General features: G+C 43.2%; 1 protein-coding gene across 2 annotated transcripts in view; it reads right to left on the bottom strand.

Annotated features, from left to right (window-relative positions):
- LOC147112249 (disintegrin and metalloproteinase domain-containing protein 17-like) overlaps positions 1–20,403 on the bottom strand; it is an 83,446-nt gene extending 63,043 nt beyond the window's left edge. Inside the window, exons 1-2 of one of the 2 annotated variants that reach the window (XM_085996344.1) lie at positions 20,137–20,403; positions 4,013–4,145 (exon numbers count right to left, since the gene is read on the bottom strand). In XM_085996344.1, coding sequence (XP_085852470.1) covers positions 4,013–4,145; positions 20,137–20,257 — 254 coding nt within the window. In that variant the 5' untranslated portion in view covers positions 20,258–20,403. The remainder of the gene's footprint in view (positions 1–4,012; positions 4,146–20,136) is intronic. The other variant, XM_085996345.1, reaches the window with a different exon arrangement.
- Positions 20,404–23,347: the final 2,944 nt, after the last annotated feature.

Genomic DNA, 23,347 nt, shown 5'->3' with positions numbered 1-23,347 from the left:
TAGCAAAGCCATTTAAATGAATCTATGGCACATACCTTATATTAAGATAGGAATAAGCTTTTCTGAATAATGGTGGAATTTTTTTTTTTTTAAGAATCAGTCAAAGTTCCCAAAGCTTTAAAGACAGGTAATATCCGGGGTTTTCATTATCTGTCTTCCTCACAACTTAAAGTTCTCTCAATATTGGGAGGGGGACAGATAGTGACACAGTTGCTGTGGGGTGTACTTCTACTTATTTTCACTCACAGTTGATGAGAAAATAGAAAAAAAAAATAGCAGGAGTAGGCCATAATATGATCATGGCTGATCCTCTCTCTCAATACCATATTCCCGCTCTCTCCCCATACCCCTTGATGCCTTTTGTGTCTAGAAAGCCATCAATCTCCTTCTTAAATATATTCAGTGACTTGGCCTCCACAACCTTCTGTGGTAGAGAATTCCACAGGTTCATCACCCTCTGAGTGACTGTTGACTTTTCATTGTTTACATAGTCCACAGCCACTTCATTGGGTTTAATCAAGGGTTTGGATAGGACCCTGAATACTCAACTTCTTTACTTAAGTTATGCATGATACAGATCAATATGCTAGAATATGTACCCTCTTGCCAAAAACTTGTTTCAGGTAAGGTCACACAGTTCTAGAAAATATTGAGGAGTGCATCAATTCATGTCTTCATTTACAATACGAGACGTTCCAGGATTTTGTGGATGGTAGACCGCAATCACAAAACTCAGATGTAACAGAGATTTATTCAAGATTCATCTAACAACCATGCTGTATTTTCTCAAGTTTAAGTGAAGAGCCAGTGCTCACTGAGGAGAACAAAGAACGGGCATGGTCGGGAGATGGGCAATGGGCTCAGGTAACTTTAACCTTGCAGCTTGGGATAAAATGCACCCACTATTAGAGCCAGGAGAACTTAAACAGCAGAAGAGAGGAGACTGGGGGGGGGTGGGGAAAGAGCAAAGGATGGCAAAGGAGCTCCCTAGGGAGCTGCCAGCCCAGGAGCCATCTTGTAAAAAAAAAGCACTACTGGCGCGAATTCATGAACTCATTTCTCTTATCTGGAAGGAGGAGAGCATGCCAGGGGATCTCAGAGACGGCATAATTGTGACCATCTTCAAGAAAGGTGACAAGTCCGATTGCGGTAATTACAGAGGAGTTTCCCTGCTGTCTGCCACAGGGAAAGTCATCGCAAGAATCCTCCTCAATCGCCTTCTCCCAGTGTCCGAAGAGCTCCTCCCAGAGTTGCAATGCGGATTCCGCCCACTAAGGGGCACAATGGACATGATCTTCACCGCACGTCAATTACAAGAGAAATGCAGGGACAGCACCAACCGCTATACATGGCCTTCTTTGATCTCACAAAGACCTTCGACACTGTCAACCGTGAGGGATTATGGAGTGTCCTCCTCAAATTCGGCTGCCCTCAAAAGTTTGTCACCATCCTCCGCCTGCTTCATGACGACATGCAAGTCATGGTCCTGACCCAACTGTTCCATCACAGACCCAATTCACGTACGGACCGGGGTCAAGCAAGGCTGTGTCATCGCACCAACGCTCTTCTCGATCTTCCTTGCTGCAATGCTCCATCTCACCCTCAATAAGCTCCCCACTGGAGTGGAGCTAATTTACAAAACAAACAGGAAACCGTTCAACCTCCGTCGTCTCCAGTCCAGATCCAAGGTCGTCCCATCCTCTGTCGTCGAATTACAGTATGCAGACGATGCTTGCGTCTGCACTCACTCAGAGGTAGAACTCCAAACCATCGCCAACACCTTCACCGAAGCGTATGAGAGCACGGGCCTTACACTAAACATGCACATTCTCCCTGTGTTTGCGTGGGTTTCCTCCGGGTGCTCCGGTTTCCTCCCACAGTCCAAAGATGTGCGGGTTAGGTTGATTTGGCTATGATAAATTGACCCTTAGTGTTAGGGGAATAAATACGTGGGGTTACGGGGATAGGGTGGGATATGTGTCGGTGCAGGCTCGATGGGCCGAAATGGCCTCTATCTGCACTGTGGGGATTCTGTGATCCGTAAGACAAAGGTCCTCTACCAACCTGCCCCCGTCACACAGTACTGCCCCCCAATTATCAAAATCCACGACAAGGCCTTGGACAACGTGGACCACTTTCCATATCTCGGGAGCCTACTGTCAACAAGGGCAAACGTCAATGACGAAGTCCAACACCGCCTTCAGTGTGCCAGTACAGCCTTCGGTCGCCTGAGGAAGAGAGTGTTTGAAGACCAGGACCTCAAACCGGGCACTAAGCTCATGGTCTACAGAGCAGCAGCGATAACTGCCCTGCTGCATGCCTCAGAGACATGGACCATGTACAGCAGGCACCTCAAAGCACAGGAGAGGTACCACCAACGCTGCCTCCGCAAGATCCTGCAAATCCATTAGCAGGATAGGCGCACCAACGTCAGTGTTCTCGCTCAGGCCAACAGCCCCAGCATCGAAGCTTTGACCACGCTCGATCAGCTCCGATGGACAGGCCACATCGTCCGCATGCCCGGTACAAGACTCTCAAAACAGGCACTCTACTCGGAGCTCCGACACGGCAAGAGAGCCCCAGGTGAGCAGAGGAAACGCTTCAAGGACACCCTCAAAGCCTCCTTGAAAAAGTGCAACATCCCCACCGACACCTGGGAATCCCTGGCCCAAGACCGCTCAAAGTGGAGGAGAAGCATCCGGGAAGGCGCCGAACACCTTGAGTCTCTTCGCCGGGAGCAAGCGGAAGCCAAGTGCAAACAGCAGAAGGAGCGCACGTCAACCCAAGCACCCCACCCACCCGCCCCTTCAACCACCGTCTGCCCCACCTGTGACAGAGACTGTAGGTCCCGCATTGGACTCATCAGTCACCTGCAAACTCATTCTTAATGTGGAAGCAAGTCATCCTCGGTTCCGAGGGACTGCCCAAGAGAAGAAGCATTTTTCTCATCAACTTCTGTTACTGTAAATGAAGTGTGATGTCCTGATAGCCACATGACTACATTTAAACATTTATTACACAGCACCCATCTCACTGTTTGGGCATAGATGTCAGATATATCATAGATACTTCACACGGCCAAGAAAACAGTTCAATTTGTAGCCCCTATTAAGTTATTCAGAATGAACCGTGTTAATACAATTTTTCTTCCATTACTGGATCGACTAATTCACAGTGAACTTCTTTAAACCAAGTATAGTTAATACAGACCAAGACAATTCACAGTTCAGCAAAGCACACTTTTTCATAGAAGCAGAGTTGCCAGAGTTGTCTTATTTGCAGCAGGCATTCTAGAATATCCCACAAATGCATGAATTAAGTTCACAGAAACAATTAAGTATCACACCTGAAATGTTAATGAGGTCAGATCACACCGTCAAAATTATTCTCAACGTGGTGTGGGATCTTTTACGTCCACCTGAGAGAGCAGACGGGGCCTTGGTTTAACGTCTCATCTGAAAGACGGCACCTCCGACAGTGCAGCACTCCCTCAGCACTGCACTGGGAGCGTCGGCCTAGATTTCTTTCTTTTTACAACAGAATTAGCACTGTTGGAGTACCTCCAATTGTGGAGGAGACTGAATTTGGTTCAGGATAAAACAACTTGATTTGTGACGTGCTAAATCATAAAGAGTGGGAGTTAGAATAGCCATCTAAACTAACATTTGTAACACCTTAACAGATGAGATATTGGTTTTAGCAGAACAAACAATGTGAAAGAATTTCTGGCATAACGCACCATGTGTTACTAATGTAAGCATTTTCTGGTCTTACCAGGACGATTGAAGTGAGCAGCTATTTCAACTCTTTGACCTTTTTGCCACCAATCATGAAAAATATAGTTCGTTTTGAATGGAATGGTTTTCTTACACAGAAAATATGTACTCTACTCATTAATAATATAAACCTTCGATTTATTCCTGGAATAAGCCTTCAAAGGCCAAGGTTTCCTTGCGATTCTCACTTTGTCTATGAAATCGACTATGCTACAAAATAATCTATCCAGACATACCTGTTTAGGGCGGAAAACTGTAATGATTGTTCTATACGAGACTGTGGTCCTGCATCACGTTTCCTCACAGTGTGCTGATGGATATCCGAGAAGGAGAGGATGTCATAATCAGTTAACAATTGATTTAAAACATCTGTAAAAAAATTAGAATAGATTACTCCATTTTCTTTATTTGAAATAACAGAAAATGCTGGAAACACTCAGCAAGTCAGGCAGCATCCGTGGATGCTTTATTTGAACATTGTTTATTATATATACACTGCAATGGCACTTAGTTATTTTCCCACCGTATGACATAGACTCAAGCTCAACTCAAATTGGCCAAATTTGCAGTTGATGCAAAATTAGGTGGAGCAAACTCAGAAATTACAGAATGAACTGGACAAAATATATGAGTGGACAGAATAATGGCAGATGAAATTTAATCTAGACAAGTGTAAAGTATTGCATATCGGAAGGATAAGTTCACGTGTAGTGGAGTCGGCAAGACCTGGATACCACCAAGGATTGGGCTGATATGTGGCATGAGTACAGGAAACTCTTTTTTATCCGGCACCGACGGGACCGGCGTGGTGCCGGTTTATCAAAAAGTCCGGATTACAGAGAGTTATAGTTAAAAGGTATGAGAGCCCCGTACACGGCCACAGGTGCAGGAGCCCTGGTTACACGGCACTTGTGCAGGAGTCCCGGTTACACGGCCACAGATCCAGGAGTCCCTGTTGCACAGCCACAGGTGCAGAAACCCCGGTTACACGGCCACAGATCCAGGAACCCCGGTTACACAGCCACTAATATATCGTAAAACTTACCTGAACCTACTCCTGAATTTTGCCGGTTAAGAGAGATTTCTGGATATTTAGGTGCCGGTTAAAAGAGAGTTTCCTTACCTGTCAAGGAAGTGGCAGGTACATGAACACCTCCAACAAGAAAAGGCCCGCCACCTCCCCCTTGTCCTTCAATGCCACCAGCATTGCCAAATATCCTACCATCAAAATCCTGAGGAGTCACCACTGAGCAGAAGCGTAACTGCACCATCCATATCAACAATATGGCTACAAAAGGAGGAGGGAGGTGGAGAACTCTGCGACGAGTGGCTCACTTCCTGATGCCACTTCCTTCTCCTCCCATACCTCGCTCTACAATCTGCAAGATTCAAGCCAGGAGTGTGATGACATACTGACCACTCACCTGGACAAGTGCAACTGCGACAACACCCAAGAAACTTGAGACCACTCTGCTTCATCAGTGGCCGTCACTGTGCTCAATAACCACCCCATCCACCATTGGTGTGGTGGTTGCAATGTGTACTACAGGAAACTCTCGATTTACCGGCAAAATTCAGGAGTAGGTTCAGGTAAGTTTTACTTCATATTAGTGGCCGTTCCTGGATCTGTGGCTGTGTAACCGGGGTTCCTGCACTTGTTGCTAAGCAACAGGGACGCTTGGTCTGTGGCTGGAGTTCCTGCACCTGTTGCTAAGCAACAGGGAAGCCTGGATTTGTTGCTGTGTACGGAGCTCTCGTACCTTTTAACTATACCTCTCTGTAATCCGGACTTTTTGATAAACCGGCACCACACCGGTCCCGGATAAAAAAAGTGTTTCCTGTATCTCCTGGACGCACTGCGGCAACTCACCAAGATTGCTTCACCAGCACCTTCCAGCCCCATGACCTCTACCACCTAGGACAAGAGCAGCAAGATCATGGGAATGCCATCACCTGCAAGTTCCCCTCCAAGTCACACATCATCCTGACCTGCATTGTATGGTGCCTTTAACATAGAAAGGCACCTCGCAGAGGCCTAATCAATTGCCACCATTATTTGCAGAAATCAAACAGCAATCTGATGCCAAAGAACCGCACTATATCAATTTATATGGAATCTGTGCCCCTACAGAAATTTTCAGTCAGTTCTGCAAAACGTAGAGGTCTATCTGTAGATGCACGTTATTTACTAGCTGGAGCCGACATTAAAACGAACTCTGCTGCATCCATTTGCTGGTCCAGGTCTTCCCTTCTCCAGACGAGTCAAAAAGTCGATGTTTGAGTGAAGTAAACACCATTTGTTGGGTGCTCTGGTTTTCTTCAAAATTCAGGTGCTACTGTGCATATCACCGATTGCCGACAGCAGGTGTGGCAGCACCGGTGAATGCCACTTCACTCACACTGCACCATTAACTCCAGCTAGCAAGATGTGGTCTCAATAGTACACATGTTGAACTCAAACATGTAATATTTAATACAATTCTTGACCACCTTTCTTTAAAAAAAAAACATGCAAACTAGCTTTTAATTTAAGAATAATTTTGTCCTTCTCCACTTTTTGTTCCTTTGCCACATCCTTGCAACATCTACAAGGCTACGGACCAAGAGCTGGAAAGTGGGATTAGACTGGATAGCTTTTTTTCGGCTGAGACAGACACGATGGGTCGAACGGCCTCCTTCTGTGCCGTAAATTTCTATGATTCTATTCTCTCGCTACAGGAATTAAGCTTCTGGTACCATTTCACCAACACCAAGAACAAACTGCCTCACACAGTGGAACGCTAACACGCTCAGCTGGACAGCAACTAAAGTGAAGTGAGAGAGAGAAATTAGCAAAGCAATCTCACCAGAGCAAAGGCAGGAGAAAAAAAAACCCAGTAAAAATGTTGGGAAAACAAGAGATTATATCACCACGGTAAACCTTGCTTGCTTGCAAACTTTCTGGGGCCAGTCTCGAATTGTACACGGCAGATTGTACCAGTACTAATGTTTGCACATTCTTAGCTTTCTCTATTGAATGGCACTGAGAAAAACGCTGAAGTTTGACATATGCAGTCAAAGAAAAAGGTTCTTACTCCCATATTAATAAAGTACTTTGCAGGTCAGAAAAATGCTGCGAGCACTTTAAATGATGTAATTGTTTTGTCTACTGCAACTCCGATGGAGATTGTTTAATTGCATAAAAGTCTCCTGTTCTGACATTATATACAATTAAAGGGGAAGTAGTATATTTATATATGAGATTTTAAAAGATATGGGTATAATAATAGTTTGACTATTTAGATAGAAAAACAATACAATTTTGTTTTCTCCTTTTATGTTTTGACCACTTTTCAAACATGTCTTTACTCATTCGCATCCCTTCCTGTTCTGTTGCACTATTTTTGCTTCCAGATCTCCTTGCTTTTTTTTTGTAAACCTGCTCTTTTTCTAGGTTTTCCCTTCTATATAATTTATCAAGTTTCTCTCTGTATAATCAGTAAAAGAATTATTGAGTATTTTGTCCAATAACCATAGAGTGTATCTGTGCTGCATTTTCTATCAGATGCCCAGCAGCACAGTCTGTCTCAATTGCTGAATTAAACAACCCAAAGTAAGGGACATGGAGATGGCCACTCAGGAGATTTCTCAGTCTCAACGGGGATGGCCATTCTTAAACCAAGGACGCTCAGAGACCAAAACTTACCGGCGGCAATTTCTTTACGGCTTTAGCAGCTACTCCAAAAATGATAAGGCCGAACCTTTCCCTTTAGGGAAATAATTCTCATGCTGGGAGGATGAAAATGTTCCTAACACCAAGTGCCCCACACAATAGCAGCTGTCAAATTCATCATTAACACAGTCCGGTTTACTCTCGGGAACTTTCCAATAGTGACTATTGAGAAATACATGAGAGCGCAAAAAAGACACAGGCAAATATTCAAAGGTTTCAAGAATTTTACAAATAATTAGAAAGATTATTTTGGTTTCTCCCCTTTCCAAACACTGAAAATCGACAATTGTTTTTGTTTTACATATTGAAAGCACTGCTGGTTTCAAAGAGATTGTTTTTAAAGGGATTGAAAAAATCCTAGGCTGCACTTACGTGACAACTTAACAGCAAGGCTATAGATGTAGTCTAAACACAGCCTTATTTTCAACAATTTTATACAAGTATTAAGCAATTTAAACCATAGCATTACTATTCAGAGCAAATGGACAATCCTGAAAACTAGCTGGCACTAAAACTAAATGAAAAGTTGCAGAGCAGAAAAAACACTGTGCCCAATGCTGGCTGCAGCACAATTTAATAAGGGTAATAAATCTCCTGCGGCCTTGCTCAGTTAGTGGGAGAAATGGTATATCTTTCAGCGGTTTACGACAACGGGCAGAAGGAGGTTACAGAGCCACTTCTGGAGCAAGCAACAGGCTTTACTGTTACAGTGTTACCCATTGGGATCAATGGGCTGGGGTGTTAGTGTTACCCATTGGGTTCAAAGGGCTGGGGTGTTACAGTGTTACCCATTGGGTTCAATGGGCTGGGGTGTTACAGTGTTACCCATTGGGTTCAATGGGCTGGGGTGTTACAGTGTTACCCATTGGGTTCAATGGGCTGGGGTGTTACCCATTGGGTTCAATGGGCTGGGGTGTTACAGTGTTACCCATTGGGTTCAATGGGCTGGGGTGTTACAGTGTTACCCATTAGGGCAGCACGGTGGCATAGTGGTTAGCACTGTTGCCTCACAGCGCCAGGGACCCGGGTTCGAATCCGGCCTCGGGTGACTGTCTGTGTGGAGTTTGCACATTCTCCCTGTGTTTGCGTGGGTTTTCTCCGGGTGCTCCGGTTTCCTCCCACAGTCCAAAGATGTGCGGGTTAGGTTGATTGGCTATGATAAATTGACCCTTAGTGTTAGGGGGATTAAATACGTGGGGTTACGGGGATAGGGTGGGATATGTGTTGGTGTAGGGGTTACAGGGATCGGGTGGGATATGTGTCGGTGCAGGCTCGATGGGCCGAAATGGCCTCTATCTGCACTGTGGGGTTTCTGTGATTCTGTGATTGGGTTCAATGGGCTGGGGTGTTAGTGTTACCCATTGGGTTCAATGGGCTGGGGTGTTACAGTGTTACCCATTGGGTTCAACGGGCTGGGGTGTTACAGTGTTACCCATTGGGTTCAATGGGCTGGGGTGTTACAGTGTTACCCATTGGGTTCAACGGGCTGGGGTGTTACAGTGTTACCCATTGGGTTCAATGGGCTGGGGTGTTACAGTGTTACCCATTGGGTTCAATGGGCTGGGGTGTTACAGTGTTACCCATTGGGTTCAATGGGCTGGGGTGTTACAGTGTTACCCATTGGGTTCAACGGGCTGGGGTGTTACAGTGTTACCCATTGGGTTCAATGGGCTGGGGTGTTAGTGTTACCCACTGGGTTCAATGGGCTGGGGTGTTACAGTGTTACCCATTGGGTTCAATGGGCTGGGGTGTTACAGTGTTACCCATTGGGTTCAATGGGCTGGGGTGTTACAGTGTTACCCATTGGGTTCAATGGGCTGGGGTGTTACAGTGTTACCCATTGGGTTCAATGGGCTGAGGTGTTACAGTGTTACCCATTGGGTTCAATGGGCTGGGGTGTTACAGTGTTACCCATTGGGTTCAATGGGCTGGAGTGTTACAGTGTTACCCATTGGGTTCAATGGGCTGGGGTGTTACAGTGTTACCCATTGGGTTCAATGGGCTGGAGTGTTACAGTGTTACCCATTGGGATCAATGGGCTGGAGTGTTACAGTGTTACCCATTGGGTTCAATGGGCTGGAGTGTTACAGTGTTACCCATTGGGTTCAATGGGCTGGGGTGTTACAGTGTTACCCATTGGGTTCAATCGGCTGGGGTGTTACAGTGTTGCCCATTGGGTTCAATGGGCTGGGGTGTTACAGTGTTACCCATTGGGTTCAATGGGCTGGGGTGTTACAGTGTTACCCATTGGGTTCAATGGGCTGGGGTGTTACAGTGTTACCCATTGGGTTCAATGGGCTGGGGTGTTACCCATTGGGTTCAATGGGCTGGGGTGTTACAGTGTTACCCATTGGCTTCAATGGGCTGGGGTGTTACAGTGTTACCCATTGGGTTCAATGGGCTGGGGTGTTACAGTGTTACCCATTGGATTCAATGGGCTGGGGTGTTACAGTGTTACCCATTGGGTTCAATGGGCTGGGGTGTTACAGTGTTACCCATTGGGTTCAATGGGCTGGGGTATTACAGTGTTACCCATTGGGTTCAATGGGCTGGGGTGTTACAGTGTTACCCATTGGGTTCAATGGGCTGGGGTATTACAGTGTTACCCATTGGGTTCAATGGGCTGGGGTGTTACAGTGTTACCCATTGGGTTCAATGGGCTGGGGTGTTAGTGTTACCCATTGGGATCAACGGGCTGGGGTGTTGCAGTGTTACCCATTGGGTTCAATGGGCTGGGGTGTTACAGTATTACCCATTGGGATCAACGGGCTGGGGTGTTACAGTGTTACCCATTGGGTTCAATGGGCTGGGGTGTTAGTGTTACCCATTGGGTTCAATGGGCTGGGGTGTTACAGTGTTACCCATTGGGTTCAATGGGCTGGGGTGTTACAGTGTTACCCATTGGGTTCAATGGGCTGGGGTGTTACAGTGTTACCCATTGGGTTCAATGGGCTGGGGTGTTACAGTGTTACCCATTGGGTTCAATGGGCTGGGGTGTTACAGTGTTACCCATTGGGTTCAATGGGCTGGGGTATTACAGTGTTACCCATTGGGTTCAATGGGCTGGGGTGTTACAGTGTTACCCATTGGGTTCAATGGGCTGGGGTGTTACAGTGTTACCCATTGGGTTCAATGGGCTGGGGTGTTACAGTGTTACCCATTGGGTTCAATGGGCTGGGGTGTTACAGTGTTACCCATTGGGTTCAATGGGCTGGGGTGTTAGTGTTACCCATTGGGTTCAACTGGCTGGGGTGTTACAGTGTTACCCATTGGGTTCAATGGGCTGGGGTGTTACAGTGTTACCCATTGGGATCAACGGGCTGGGGTGTTACAGTGTTACCCATTGGGTTCAATGGGCTGGGGTGTTACAGTGTTACCCATTGGGATCAACGGGCTGGGGTGTTACAGTGTTACCCATTGGGATCAACGGGCTGGGGTGTTACAGTGTTACCCATTGGGATCAACAGGCTGGGGTGTTACAGTGTTACCCATTGGGTTCAACTGGCTGGGGTGTTCAATGGACAATCATGATAAAGCAAACAAGCTCCAAGTGGTTTATCATGTGATCACGTTTGTGGCAGCCACAAAATGGATTTTATAAACTTTCTAACAAGCACAGGACTAATATCAAACTCTGCTAGCGCACATGTTCTCTGGGGGTCCGGATCTGAAAAATCTTAGAAAAGATTTGATCTGGGGCAAGCACAAAGTTCTGAAACCTCATATGGAAAGCCTCAGCAATCTGATCTAACCTATCTAACAAAGACACATACATGAAATCAAATTGTCCCAACTATTTAAATAACAGTATGGAAGATGATAGTGGCTGGGGAGGATGTGGAGTGGGTGGCGGGGGGGTGACGACACCGAGTTTGAGTTTAAAAACTGCACATCTAAATGAATTTCATGACAATTATCTCCCTACCCCCACCGCTCCGGCCAGGTTGTGTTAAGCCTTATACTAACATCTACAAATGTGCTCATGGTGCAGCCTTTGACTCCAAATTCTACACAGGTTTCAGAAAGTGTCTGGGGGCAGAATTCTTACATGCACTTGGCTGGAGAATAATGCCCAATCCAGAAGATGAACAAAAGGAGGAAGGGGAAAAAAAAAATATTGGAAACCAGGAAGTCCTACCCTCAAAAAAACAGTCCGAGTGTATCCGAGCACCAGAAGTAAAGCCAAGGATTTGTGGTTCCATCACAGCTTCCACCGATTCTCAAACTCACCTGCCTCATTTGACAGGTTTTGTTAGTTCTGTGTCAAACTAAAAGCTCTATGTAGTACTGGTATATTTTACCTCAAATCAGTTCGAAATCTATTAAGAACAGGCCTGTCCTCATTTTCACTGGAAAGACCACACAGTACAGGATGACAACACTTGAGGCAAAGAGGGGAACATTTAATTTAAGATTGCGAAATATCAGTAATGCAATAATCTTGATGATTCAGCTGATGTCAGAAACCGGAGAGAATGATTCATTTCTGTTTGATTCTAGAGATTAGACTGCACCCATGAAATCCCTCTTTAGTACCATTTATTTCAAAGAAAAGTATATCCCATTTCAACTTTATGCAGAGGTGTGATTGATTCACTTCAGTTTTGGGTCCAGTTGTGCATTAAGAACTGTTAACTTGCTTCGCATTGTTGATGCATGATACCAATCATATGGGGAGATTAAAAATTGTAAGTCAACTAATAGTTTCTGCCAGGCCATTTATAGTTTTCATGCTCCACACAAGGTAGCACAAACCCCGACACACCACACCTCTAACTCTTGCCCCACCAAAAAAAATCATAAAAGTTAGAATTGTTGTATATAGCACACCCTTTCTGTAAGTGTCACAATTATTTTCTGTAACACTTCACACACTTTCTGACAGCACCCCCCTACTAGTATATATAAAGATATGTAATCCATTCCTACACCTGCCCCCTACTAGTATATAAAGATATGTAATCCATTCCTACACCTGCCCCCTACTAGTAAATAAAGATATGTAATCCATTCCTACACCTGCCCCCTGCTAGTATATAAAGATATGTAATCCATTCCTACACCTGCCCCCTACTAGTATATAAAGATATGTAATCCATTCCTACACCTGCCCCCTACTAGTAAATAAAGATATGTAATCCATTCCTACACCTGCCCCCTACTAGTAAATAAAGATATGTAATCCATTCCTACACCTGCCCCCTGCTAGTATATAAAGATATGTAATCCATTCCTACACCTGCCCCCTACTAGTATATAAAGATATGTAATCCATTCCTACACCTGCCCCCTACTAGTATATAAAGATATGTAATCCATTCCTACACCTGCCCCCTACTAGTATATAAAGATATGTAATCCATTCCTACACCTGCCCCCTACTAGTATATAAAGATATGTAATCCATTCCTACACCTGCCCCCTGCTAGTATATAAAGATATGTAATCCATTCCTACACCTGCCCCCTACTAGTATATAAAGATATGTAATCCATTCCTACACCTGCCTCCTACTAGTATATAAAGATATGTAATCCATTCCTACACCTGCCCCCTGCTAGTATATAAAGATATGTAATCCATTCCTACACCTGCCCCCTACTAGTATATAAAGATATGTAATCCATTCCTACACCTGCCCCCTACTAGTATATAAAGATATGTAATCCATTCCTACACCTGCCCCCTGCTAGTATATAAAGATATGTAATCCATTCCTACACCTGCCCCCTACTACTAAATAAAGATATGTAATCCATTCCTACACCTGCCCTCTACTAGTATATAAAGATATGTAATCCATTCCTACACCTGCCCCCTACTAGTATATAAAGATATGTAATCCATTCCTACACCTGCCCCCTACTAGTATATAAAGATATGTAATCCATTCCTACACCTGCCCTCTACTAGTATATAAAGATATGTAATCCATTCCTACACCTGCCCCCTACTAGTATATAAAGATATGTAATCCATTCCTACACCTGCCCCCTACTAGTATATAAAGATATGTAATCCATTCCTACACCTGCCCCCTACTAGTATATAAAGATATATAATCCATTCCTACACCTGCCCTCTACTAGTATATAAAGATATGTAATCCATTCCTACACCTGCCCCCTACTAGTATATAAAGATAAGTAATCCATTCCTACACCTGCCCCCTACTAGTATATAAAGATATGTAATCCATTCCTACACCTGCCCCCTACTAGTATATAAAGATATGTAATCCATTCCTACACCTGCCCCCTACTAGTATATAAAGATATATAATCCATTCCTACACCTGCCCCCTACTAGTAAATAAAGATATGTAATCCATTCCTACACCTGCCCCCTACTAGTAAATAAAGATATGTAATCCATTCCTACACCTGCCCCCTACTAGTATATAAAGATATATAATCCATTCCTACACCTGCCCTCTACTAGTATATAAAGATATGTAATCCATTCCTACACCTGCCCCCTACTAGTAAATAAAGATATGTAATCCATTCCTACACCTGCCCCCTACTAGTATATAAAGATATATAATCCATTCCGACACCTGCCCCCCACTAGTAAATAAAGATATGTAATCCATTCCTACACCTGCCCTCTACTAGTAAATAAAGATATGTAATCCATTCCTACACCTGCCCCCTACTAGTAAATAAAGATATGTAATCCATTCCTACACCTGCCCCCTACTAGTATATAAAGATATGTAATCCATTCCTACACCTGCCCCCTACTAGTAAATAAAGATATGTAATCCATTCCTACACCTGCCCTCTACTAGTAAATAAAGATATGTAATCCATTCCTACACCTGCCCCCTACTAGTATATAAAGATATGTAATCCATTCCTACACCTGCCCCCTACTAGTATATAAAGATATGTAATCCATTCCTACACCTGCCCCCTACTAGTATATAAAGATATGTAATCCATTCCTACACCTGCCTCCTACTAGTATATAAAGATATATAATCCATTCCTACACCTGCCCCCTGCTAGTATATAAAGATATATAATCCATTCCTGCACCTGCCCCCTACTAGTATATAAAGATATGTAATCCATTCCTACACCTGCCCCCTACTAGTATATAAAGATATATAATCCATTCCTACACCTGCCCCCTACTAGTATATAAAGATATGTAATCCATTCCTATACCTGCCCCCTACTAGTAAATAAAGATATGTAATCCATTCCTACACCTGCCCTCTACTAGTATATAAAGATATGTAATCCATTCCTACACCTGCCCCCTACTAGTATATAAAGATATATAATCCATTCCAACACCTGCCCCCTACTAGTATATAAAGATATGTAATCCATTCCTACACCTGCCCCCTACTAGTATATAAAGATATGTAATCCATTCCTACACCTGCCCTCTACTAGTAAATAAAGATATGTAATCCATTCCTACACCTGCCCCCTACTAGTATATAAAGATATATAATCCATTCCTATACCTGCCCCCTACTAGTAAATAAAGATATGTAATCCATTCCTATACCTACCCCCTGCTAGTAAATAAAGATATGTAATCCATTCCTACACCTGCCCCCTACTAGTAAATAAAGATATGTAATCCATTCCTACACCTGCCCTCTACTAGTATATAAAGATATGTAATCCATTCCGACACCTGCCCCCTACTAGTATATAAAGATATATAATCCATTCCTACACCTGCCCCCTGCTAGTAAATAAAGATATGTAATCCATTCCTACACCTGCCCCCTACTAGTATATATAATAAAAATATGTAATCCATTCCTATACCTACCCCCTACTAGTAAATAAAGATATGTAATCCATTCCTACACCTGCCCCCTACTAGTAAATAAAGATATGTAATCCATTCCTACACCTGCCCCCTACTAGTATATATAATAAAAATATGTAATCCATTCCTACACCTGCCCCCTGCTAGTAAATAAAGATATGTAATCCATTCCTACACCTGCCCCCTACTAGTATATAAAGATATGTAATCCATTCCTATACCTACCCCCTACTAGTAAATAAAGATATGTAATCCATTCCTACACCTGCCCCCTACTAGTAAATAAAGATATGTAATCCATTCCTACACCTGCCCCCTACTAGTATATAAAGATATGTAATCAATTCCTACACCTGCCCCCTACTAGTATATATAAAGATATGTAATCCATTCCTACACCTGCCCCCTACTAGTATATAAAGATATATAATCCATTCCTACACCTGCCCCCTGCTAGTAAATAAAGATATGTAATCCATTCCTACACCTGCCCCCTACTAGTAAATAAAGATATGTAATCCATTCCTACACCTACCCCCTACTAGTATATAAAGAATATGTAATCCATTCCTACACCTGCCCCCTACTAGTATATAAAGATATGTAATCCATTCCTACACCTACCCCCTACTAGTATATAAAGAATATGTAATCCATTCCTACACCTGCCCCCTACTAGTATATAAAGATATGTAATCCATTCCTACACCTGCCCCCTACTAGTAAATAAAGATATGTAATCCATTCCTACACCTGCCCCCTACTAGTATATATAATAAAAATATGTAATCCATTCCTACACCTGCCCCCTGCTAGTAAATAAAGATATGTAATCCATTCCTACACCTGCCCCCTACTAGTATATAAAGATATGTAATCCATTCCTATACCTACCCCCTACTAGTAAATAAAGATATGTAATCCATTCCTATACCTACCCCCTACTAGTAAATAAAAATATGTAATCCATTCCTATACCTGCCCCCTACTAGTATATAAAGATATGTAATCCATTCCTACACCTGCCCCCTACTAGTATATAAAGATATGTAATCCATTCCTATACCTACCCCCTACTAGTAAATAAAGATATGTAATCCATTCCTACACCTGCCCCCTACTAGTATATAAAGATATGTAATCCATTCCTACACCTGCCCTCTACTAGTATATAAAGATATGTAATCCATTCCTACACCTGCCCCCTACTAGTATATAAAGATATGTAATCCATTCCTACACCTGCTTCCTAATAGTATATATAATAAAGATATGTAATCCATTCCTATACCTACCCCCTACCAGTAAATAAAGATATGTAATCCATTCCTACACCTGCCCCCTACTAGTATATAAAGATATGTAATCCATTCCTGCACCTGCCCCCTACTAGTAAATAAAGATATGTAATCCATTCCTACACCTGCCCTCTACTAGTATATAAAGATATGTAATCCATTCCTACACCTGCCCCCTACTAGTATATAAAGATATGTAATCCATTCCTACACCTGCCCCCTACTAGTATATAAAGATATGTAATCCATTCCTACACCTGCCCCCTACTAGTATATAAAGATATGTAATCCATTCCTACACCTGCTTCCTAATAGTATATATAATAAAGATATGTAATCCATTCCTATACCTACCCCCTACCAGTAAATAAAGATATGTAATCCATTCCTACACCTGCCCCCTACTAGTATATAAAGATATGTAATCCATTCCTGCACCTGCCCCCTACTAGTAAATAAAGATATGTAATCCATTCCTACACCTGCCCTCTACTAGTATATAAAGATATGTAATCCATTCCTACACCTGCCCCCTACTAGTATATAAAGATATGTAATCCATTCCTACACCTGCCCTCTACTAGTATATAAAGATATGTAATCCATTCCTACACCTGCCCCCTACTAGTATATAAAGATATGTAATCCATTCCTACACCTGCCCCCTACTAGTATATAAAGATATGTAATCCATTCCTACACCTGCCCTCTACTAGTATATAAAGATATGTAATCCATTCCTACACCTGCCCTCTACTAGTATATAAAGATATGTAATCCATTCCTACACCTGCCCCCTACTAGTATATAAAGATATGTAATCCATTCCTACACCTGCTTCCTACTAGTATATATAATAAAGATATGTAATCCATTCCTACACCTGCCCTCTGCTAGTATATAAAGATATGTAATCCATTCCTACACCTGCCCTCTACTAGTATATAAAGATATGTAATCCATTCCTACACCTGCCCCCTACTAGTATATAAAGATATGTAATCCATTCCTACACCTGCTTCCTACTAGTATATATAATAAAGATATGTAATCCATTCCTATACCTACCCCCTACCAGTAAATAAAGATATGTAATCCATTCCTTCACCTGCCCCCTACTAGTATATAAAGATATGTAATCCATTCCTACACCTGCCCCCTACTAGTAAATAAAGATATGTAATCCATTCCTACACCTGCCCCCTACTAGTAAATAAAGATATGTAATCCATTCCTACACCTGCCCTCTACTAGTATATAAAGATATGTAATCCATTCCGACACCTGCCCCCTACTAGTATATAAAGATATATAATCCATTCCTACACCTGCCCCCTGCTAGTAAATAAAGATATGTAATCCATTCCTACACCTGCCCCCTACTAGTATATATAATAAAAATATGTAATCCATTCCTACACCTGCCCCCTGCTAGTAAATAAAGATATGTAATCCATTCCTACACCTGCCCCCTACTAGTATATAAAGATATGTAATCCATTCCTATACCTACCCCCTACTAGTAAATAAAGATATGTAATCCATTCCTACACCTGCCCCCTACTAGTAAATAAAGATATGTAATCCATTCCTACACCTGCCCCCTACTAGTATATAAAGATATGTAATCCATTTCTACACCTGCCCCCTACTAGTATATATAATAAAGATATGTAATCCATTCCTACACCTGCCCCCTACTAGTATATAAAGATATATAATCCATTCCTACACCTGCCCCCTGCTAGTAAATAAAGATATGTAATCCATTCCTACACCTGCCCCCTACTAGTAAATAAAGATATGTAATCCATTCCTACACCTACCCCCTACTAGTATATAAAGAATATGTAATCCATTCCTACACCTGCCCCCTACTAGTATATAAAGATATGTAATCCATTCCTACACCTACCCCCTACTAGTATATAAAGAATATGTAATCCATTCCTACACCTGCCCCCTACTAGTATATAAAGATATGTAATCCATTCCTACACCTGCCCCCTACTAGTATATAAAAATATGTAATCCATTCCTATACCTACCCCCTACTAGTAAATAAAGATATGTAATCCATTCCTACACCTGCCCCCTACTAGTATATATAATAAAAATATGTAATCCATTCCTACACCTGCCCCCTACTAGTAAATAAAGATATGTAATCCATTCCTACACCTGCCCCCTACTAGTAAATAAAGATATGTAATCCATTCCTACACCTGCCCCCTACTAGTATATAAAGATATGTAATCCATTCCTATACCTACCCCCTACTAGTAAATAAAGATATGTAATCCATTCCTATACCTACCCCCTACTAGTAAATAAAAATATGTAATCCATTCCTATACCTGCCCCCTACTAGTATATAAAGATATGTAATCCATTCCTACACCTGCCCCCTACTAGTATATAAAGATATGTAATCCATTCCTATACCTACCCCCTCCTAGTAAATAAAGATATGTAATCCATTCCTACACCTGCCCCCTACTAGTATATAAAGATATGTAATCCATTCCTACACCTGCCCTCTACTAGTATATAAAGATATGTAATCCATTCCTACACCTGCCCCCTACTAGTATATAAAGATATGTAATCCATTCCTACACCTGCTTCCTACTAGTATATATAATAAAGATATGTAATCCATTCCTATACCTACCCCCTACCAGTAAATAAAGATATGTAATCCATTCCTACACCTGCCCCCTACTAGTATATAAAGATATGTAATCCATTCCTACACCTGCCCCCTACTAGTAAATAAAGATATGTAATCCATTCCTACACCTGCCCTCTACTAGTATATATAAAGATATGTAATCCATTCCTACACCTGCCCTCTACTAGTATATATAAAGATATGTAATCCATTCCTACACCTGCCCCCTACTAGTATATAAAGATATGTAATCCATTCCTACACCTGCCCCCTACTAGTATATATAAAGATATGTAATCCATTCCTACACCTGCCCCCTACTAGTACATAAAGATATGTAATCCATTCCTACACCTGCCCCCTGCTAGTAAATATAAAGATATGTAATCCATTCCTACACCTGCCCTCTACTAGTATATAAAGATATGTAATCCATTCCTACACCTGCCCCCTACTAGTATATAAAGATATGTAATCCATTCCTACACCTGCCCTCTACTAGTATATATAAAGATATGTAATCCATTCCTACACCTGCCCTCTACTAGTATATATAAAGATATGTAATCCATTCCTACACCTGCCCCCTACTAGTACATAAAGATATGTAATCCATTCCTACACCTACCCCCTACTAGTATATATAAAGATATGTAATCCATTCCTACACCTGCCCTCTACTAGTATATATAAAGAATATGTAATCCATTCCTACACCCGCCCCCTACTAGTAAATAAAGATATGTAATCCATTCCTACACCTGTCCCACCCACTCTCACAGGATCACTCGCTCCAACAACACCAGTTTCCTCAGAGAGGCCCCTTTCAGTAAAGCGCCAGTCCGAGCCGCTGCGGGCTACAGTCCGTCCTCTTACCGAGCTGGCGCTCCTGGCCCTCGTCCTCTGACTGGGCCCCGAGTCCCTGGCTGGCGGCGGCGGTTCCCACCCAACACACAGCCAGCAGCCCCAGGGCGGCGGCGAGGCCTCGCACGGTCATCGCCGAGCCTCCGGACGGTACAGCAGTCCGGTCCTCGGCTGGTTTTTTCCGCTCCGGGGCCGAAAGCGGAAACCCAACACCGCTTCAGCCGGGACACCGAGTAACCCGAAAACGATCCTGTACAGCCCGGAAGTGCTGCGGCCAGATTTGGGCGTGGCGGGTGAGAGAAAATGGAGTTTGAAGAAACCGGGCGCCATGTTGGTAAAGGAGTCGTTCAGGTTTTCCATTTTATATATATATAATAATATTTAGGGCCTTCGAAGCAACTTAAAAAAATCCTAAGACGCTTCGCAAGGTTAATAGAGGTCTTTAAAATTCTTGATAAGAGTGCATAGAGAATGTTTCCACTTGTGTTTTTGTTGCTCCTTGAGCAGAAGCTGCTGTTAAATGAAGGCACACCTCTCCCTTTGTTGATTGATAGAGGTGTACAAGATTATGACGGGTTTGGATAGTCTAGACTGGGAAAGGCTGTTCCCACTAGTTGGTGGTACAAGGACTACGGGACACCGATTTAAGGTTTTGGGCAAGAGATACAGTGAAGATGTGAGGAAAAACTTTTTTACGCAGTGAGTGGTGAGGACCTAGAACTCGCTGCCGACGGAAGTGGTGGAAGCGGAGACACTCAATGTTTTCAATGGGAGACTGGATAGGCACTTGAGGGAAATAAACTTGCAGGGCTACAGGGATAGAGCGGGCGAATGGGACTGACTGGATTGCTCCACAGAGAGCCGGCACGGACTCGATCGGCCGAATTGCCTCCTTCTGTGCCGTTATGACTCTAAGATGGGAGAGGGGGCCTTCTTCCCTCTATTCATTGATCAATCAATAAAATAATTAAGGTGCCTCTCAGAGAGGTAGAGAAAGAAAGAGAGGGGGGAGGGGGGAAGAGGGAGGCCGCAGGGGCGGGGTCGCCACCCTCCGATGGTGGGTGGGTGCTCGCAGGGGTGCACTCTCCGATGGAATCACCAAGTCGTTGATGTTCTTCAGGTGAGGGGGAGAAGATGTCTTCACCTGGGGATAGCTGGATATGCCCAGGCACAGTCTTCCACCAGGTCTTAATGATGCGATATTAAGGGGACTTCACCCAGGCAGCTCCAGCTATCCCGGGCATGTGTCCACTTGTGGGGAAGAGCATAACTAGAGGCCATCAATATAAGATAGTCACCAAGAAATCCAATAGGGAATTCAGAAGGAACTTCTTTACCCAGAGAGTGGTGAGAATGTTGAACTCGCTACCACAGGGAGTGGTTGAAGCGAATAGTATAGATGCATTTAAGGGGAGGCTAGACAAGCATATGAGGGAGAAGGGAATAGAGAGTTATGCTGATAGATTTAGATGAGGAAAGACGGGAGGAGGCTCATGTGGAGCATAAACACCAGCATGGACTGGTTGGGCCGAATGGCCTGTTTCTGTGCCGTAGATCCTCTGTAATACGGAGAATCTGTTTCCAGTAGCAGGGTCGGTCACCAGAGGACACAGATTTAAGATAATTGGCTAAACAACCAGAGGTGACATGAAACAATTTTTCACACAGCCAGTTGTTGTGATCTGTAATGCGCTGTCTGCAAGGGTGGTGGAAGCAGATTCAATCGTAACATTCAAAAGGGAATTGGATATATATTTTAAGGGGAAAAATTTGAAAGGCTGAGGGGAAAAATGTGAAGGGCTAAGGGGAAAGAGCAGAGGAGCGGGACCAATGTTCCCTCTCTTTTTTTTGGCACCGCCCAGCCCTTTTAAAATACCGCACATGCGCAGTTTTTGTATTGGAAAGCCACAAGCCGGCTGCGTGAACTCCCTGGAGAGCTGCGCGGCCGCACAGCCTACAGGGAACATTGAGTGGGACTAATTGGATAGCTCTACCATAGAATCGGCACAGGCACGATGAGCCTAATGTCCTCCTTCTGAGCTGTATCAGCCTATGATTCACTGAATAAATAAGGAAACTCACACCCAGCCAGGGAGTCAGAGATCAACAAAAGCATACATGCCAACTCTGGTTGAATGTATTCCTGAATGTTTCATCTCATAACCTCCAACTGCTAACTCTGGTTTGATGTATTCCTGGAGATTTGATCATGTGACTGTTCATGTGATGTTTTAATCACATGGCATTTGATCATGTGACATTTGCCCACTGTTTACAAATATTATTGCATTTACCTTAGTTGAGTTTCCAAGTATCACCAAAGCCCCGAATGAAATATTTGGCTTTTTGTTTTATAGTGGGATGAATAGCATAATTTATAAATCAAAGAAAGAATACAAAAGAATAGAAAGATAAGGATAAGTAATGTTTAAATAAAAACGACTTATGTGCTGTGTCGACAGTTTTGGCCGCAATGAGAAACACTCAGTAAATACGACTAATTCAAAAAAACATAATCGCTGTAAGTAACTTCTAACTAAAGTCTTTGTACAAATGTATGACTTTTTACAAGACACAGCAAGTTACTAAAAATAATAAATAAAACCAAAACCAAACCTAATTCAGTTCACTGACTCCCTCCCACCTTACTGCTGATGCCCATCTTCAGGGAGGTGAGGTTCAGTCCTCAGGGAGCAGCACCAAAGCTGCCTGACTCTCGGAACAAAACACATTATACAACCCCGCACATCACAGGCTGACATGAACTCTCTCTCTCTCCAGTTTGTTTTGCTATCTCTCCTACCCTCCAGTTTGTGTTGGTCTCCTTCTCTCTCTCTACCTCCTTCTCCTGCTTGTTTCTCTCCCATTTGTGTTTCTCTCTCGCCCTCCCCAGTTTGTGTTTCTCTCTCTTCCTCCCCAGTTTGTGTTTCTCTCCCTCCCCAGTTTGTGTTTCTCTCTCTCTCCCCAGTTTGTGTTTCTCTCTCCATCCAATTCCCCAGTTTGTTTCTCTCTCTCCCCAGTTTGTGTTTCTCTCTCTCCATCCAATTCCCCAGTTTGTTTCTCTCTCTCCATCCAATTCCCCAGTTTGTGTTTCTCTCTCCCTCTCCCCAGTTTGTGTTTCTCTCTCCCTCTCCCCAGTTTGTGTTGCTCGCTCAGGACTGTGTTTCCAGGTGATTTTCATTAGCCCCAATGCCATCATCCTCATAACTGACAACGAAGCAGT

This window comes from Somniosus microcephalus, chromosome 9 (assembly GCF_052327205.1).
Source record: "Somniosus microcephalus isolate GS21.2 chromosome 9, FLI_Smic_1.0, whole genome shotgun sequence".
Lineage (NCBI taxonomy): Eukaryota > Metazoa > Chordata > Chondrichthyes > Squaliformes > Somniosidae > Somniosus > Somniosus microcephalus.
This window is presented reverse-complemented; position numbering and strand designations above follow the sequence as displayed.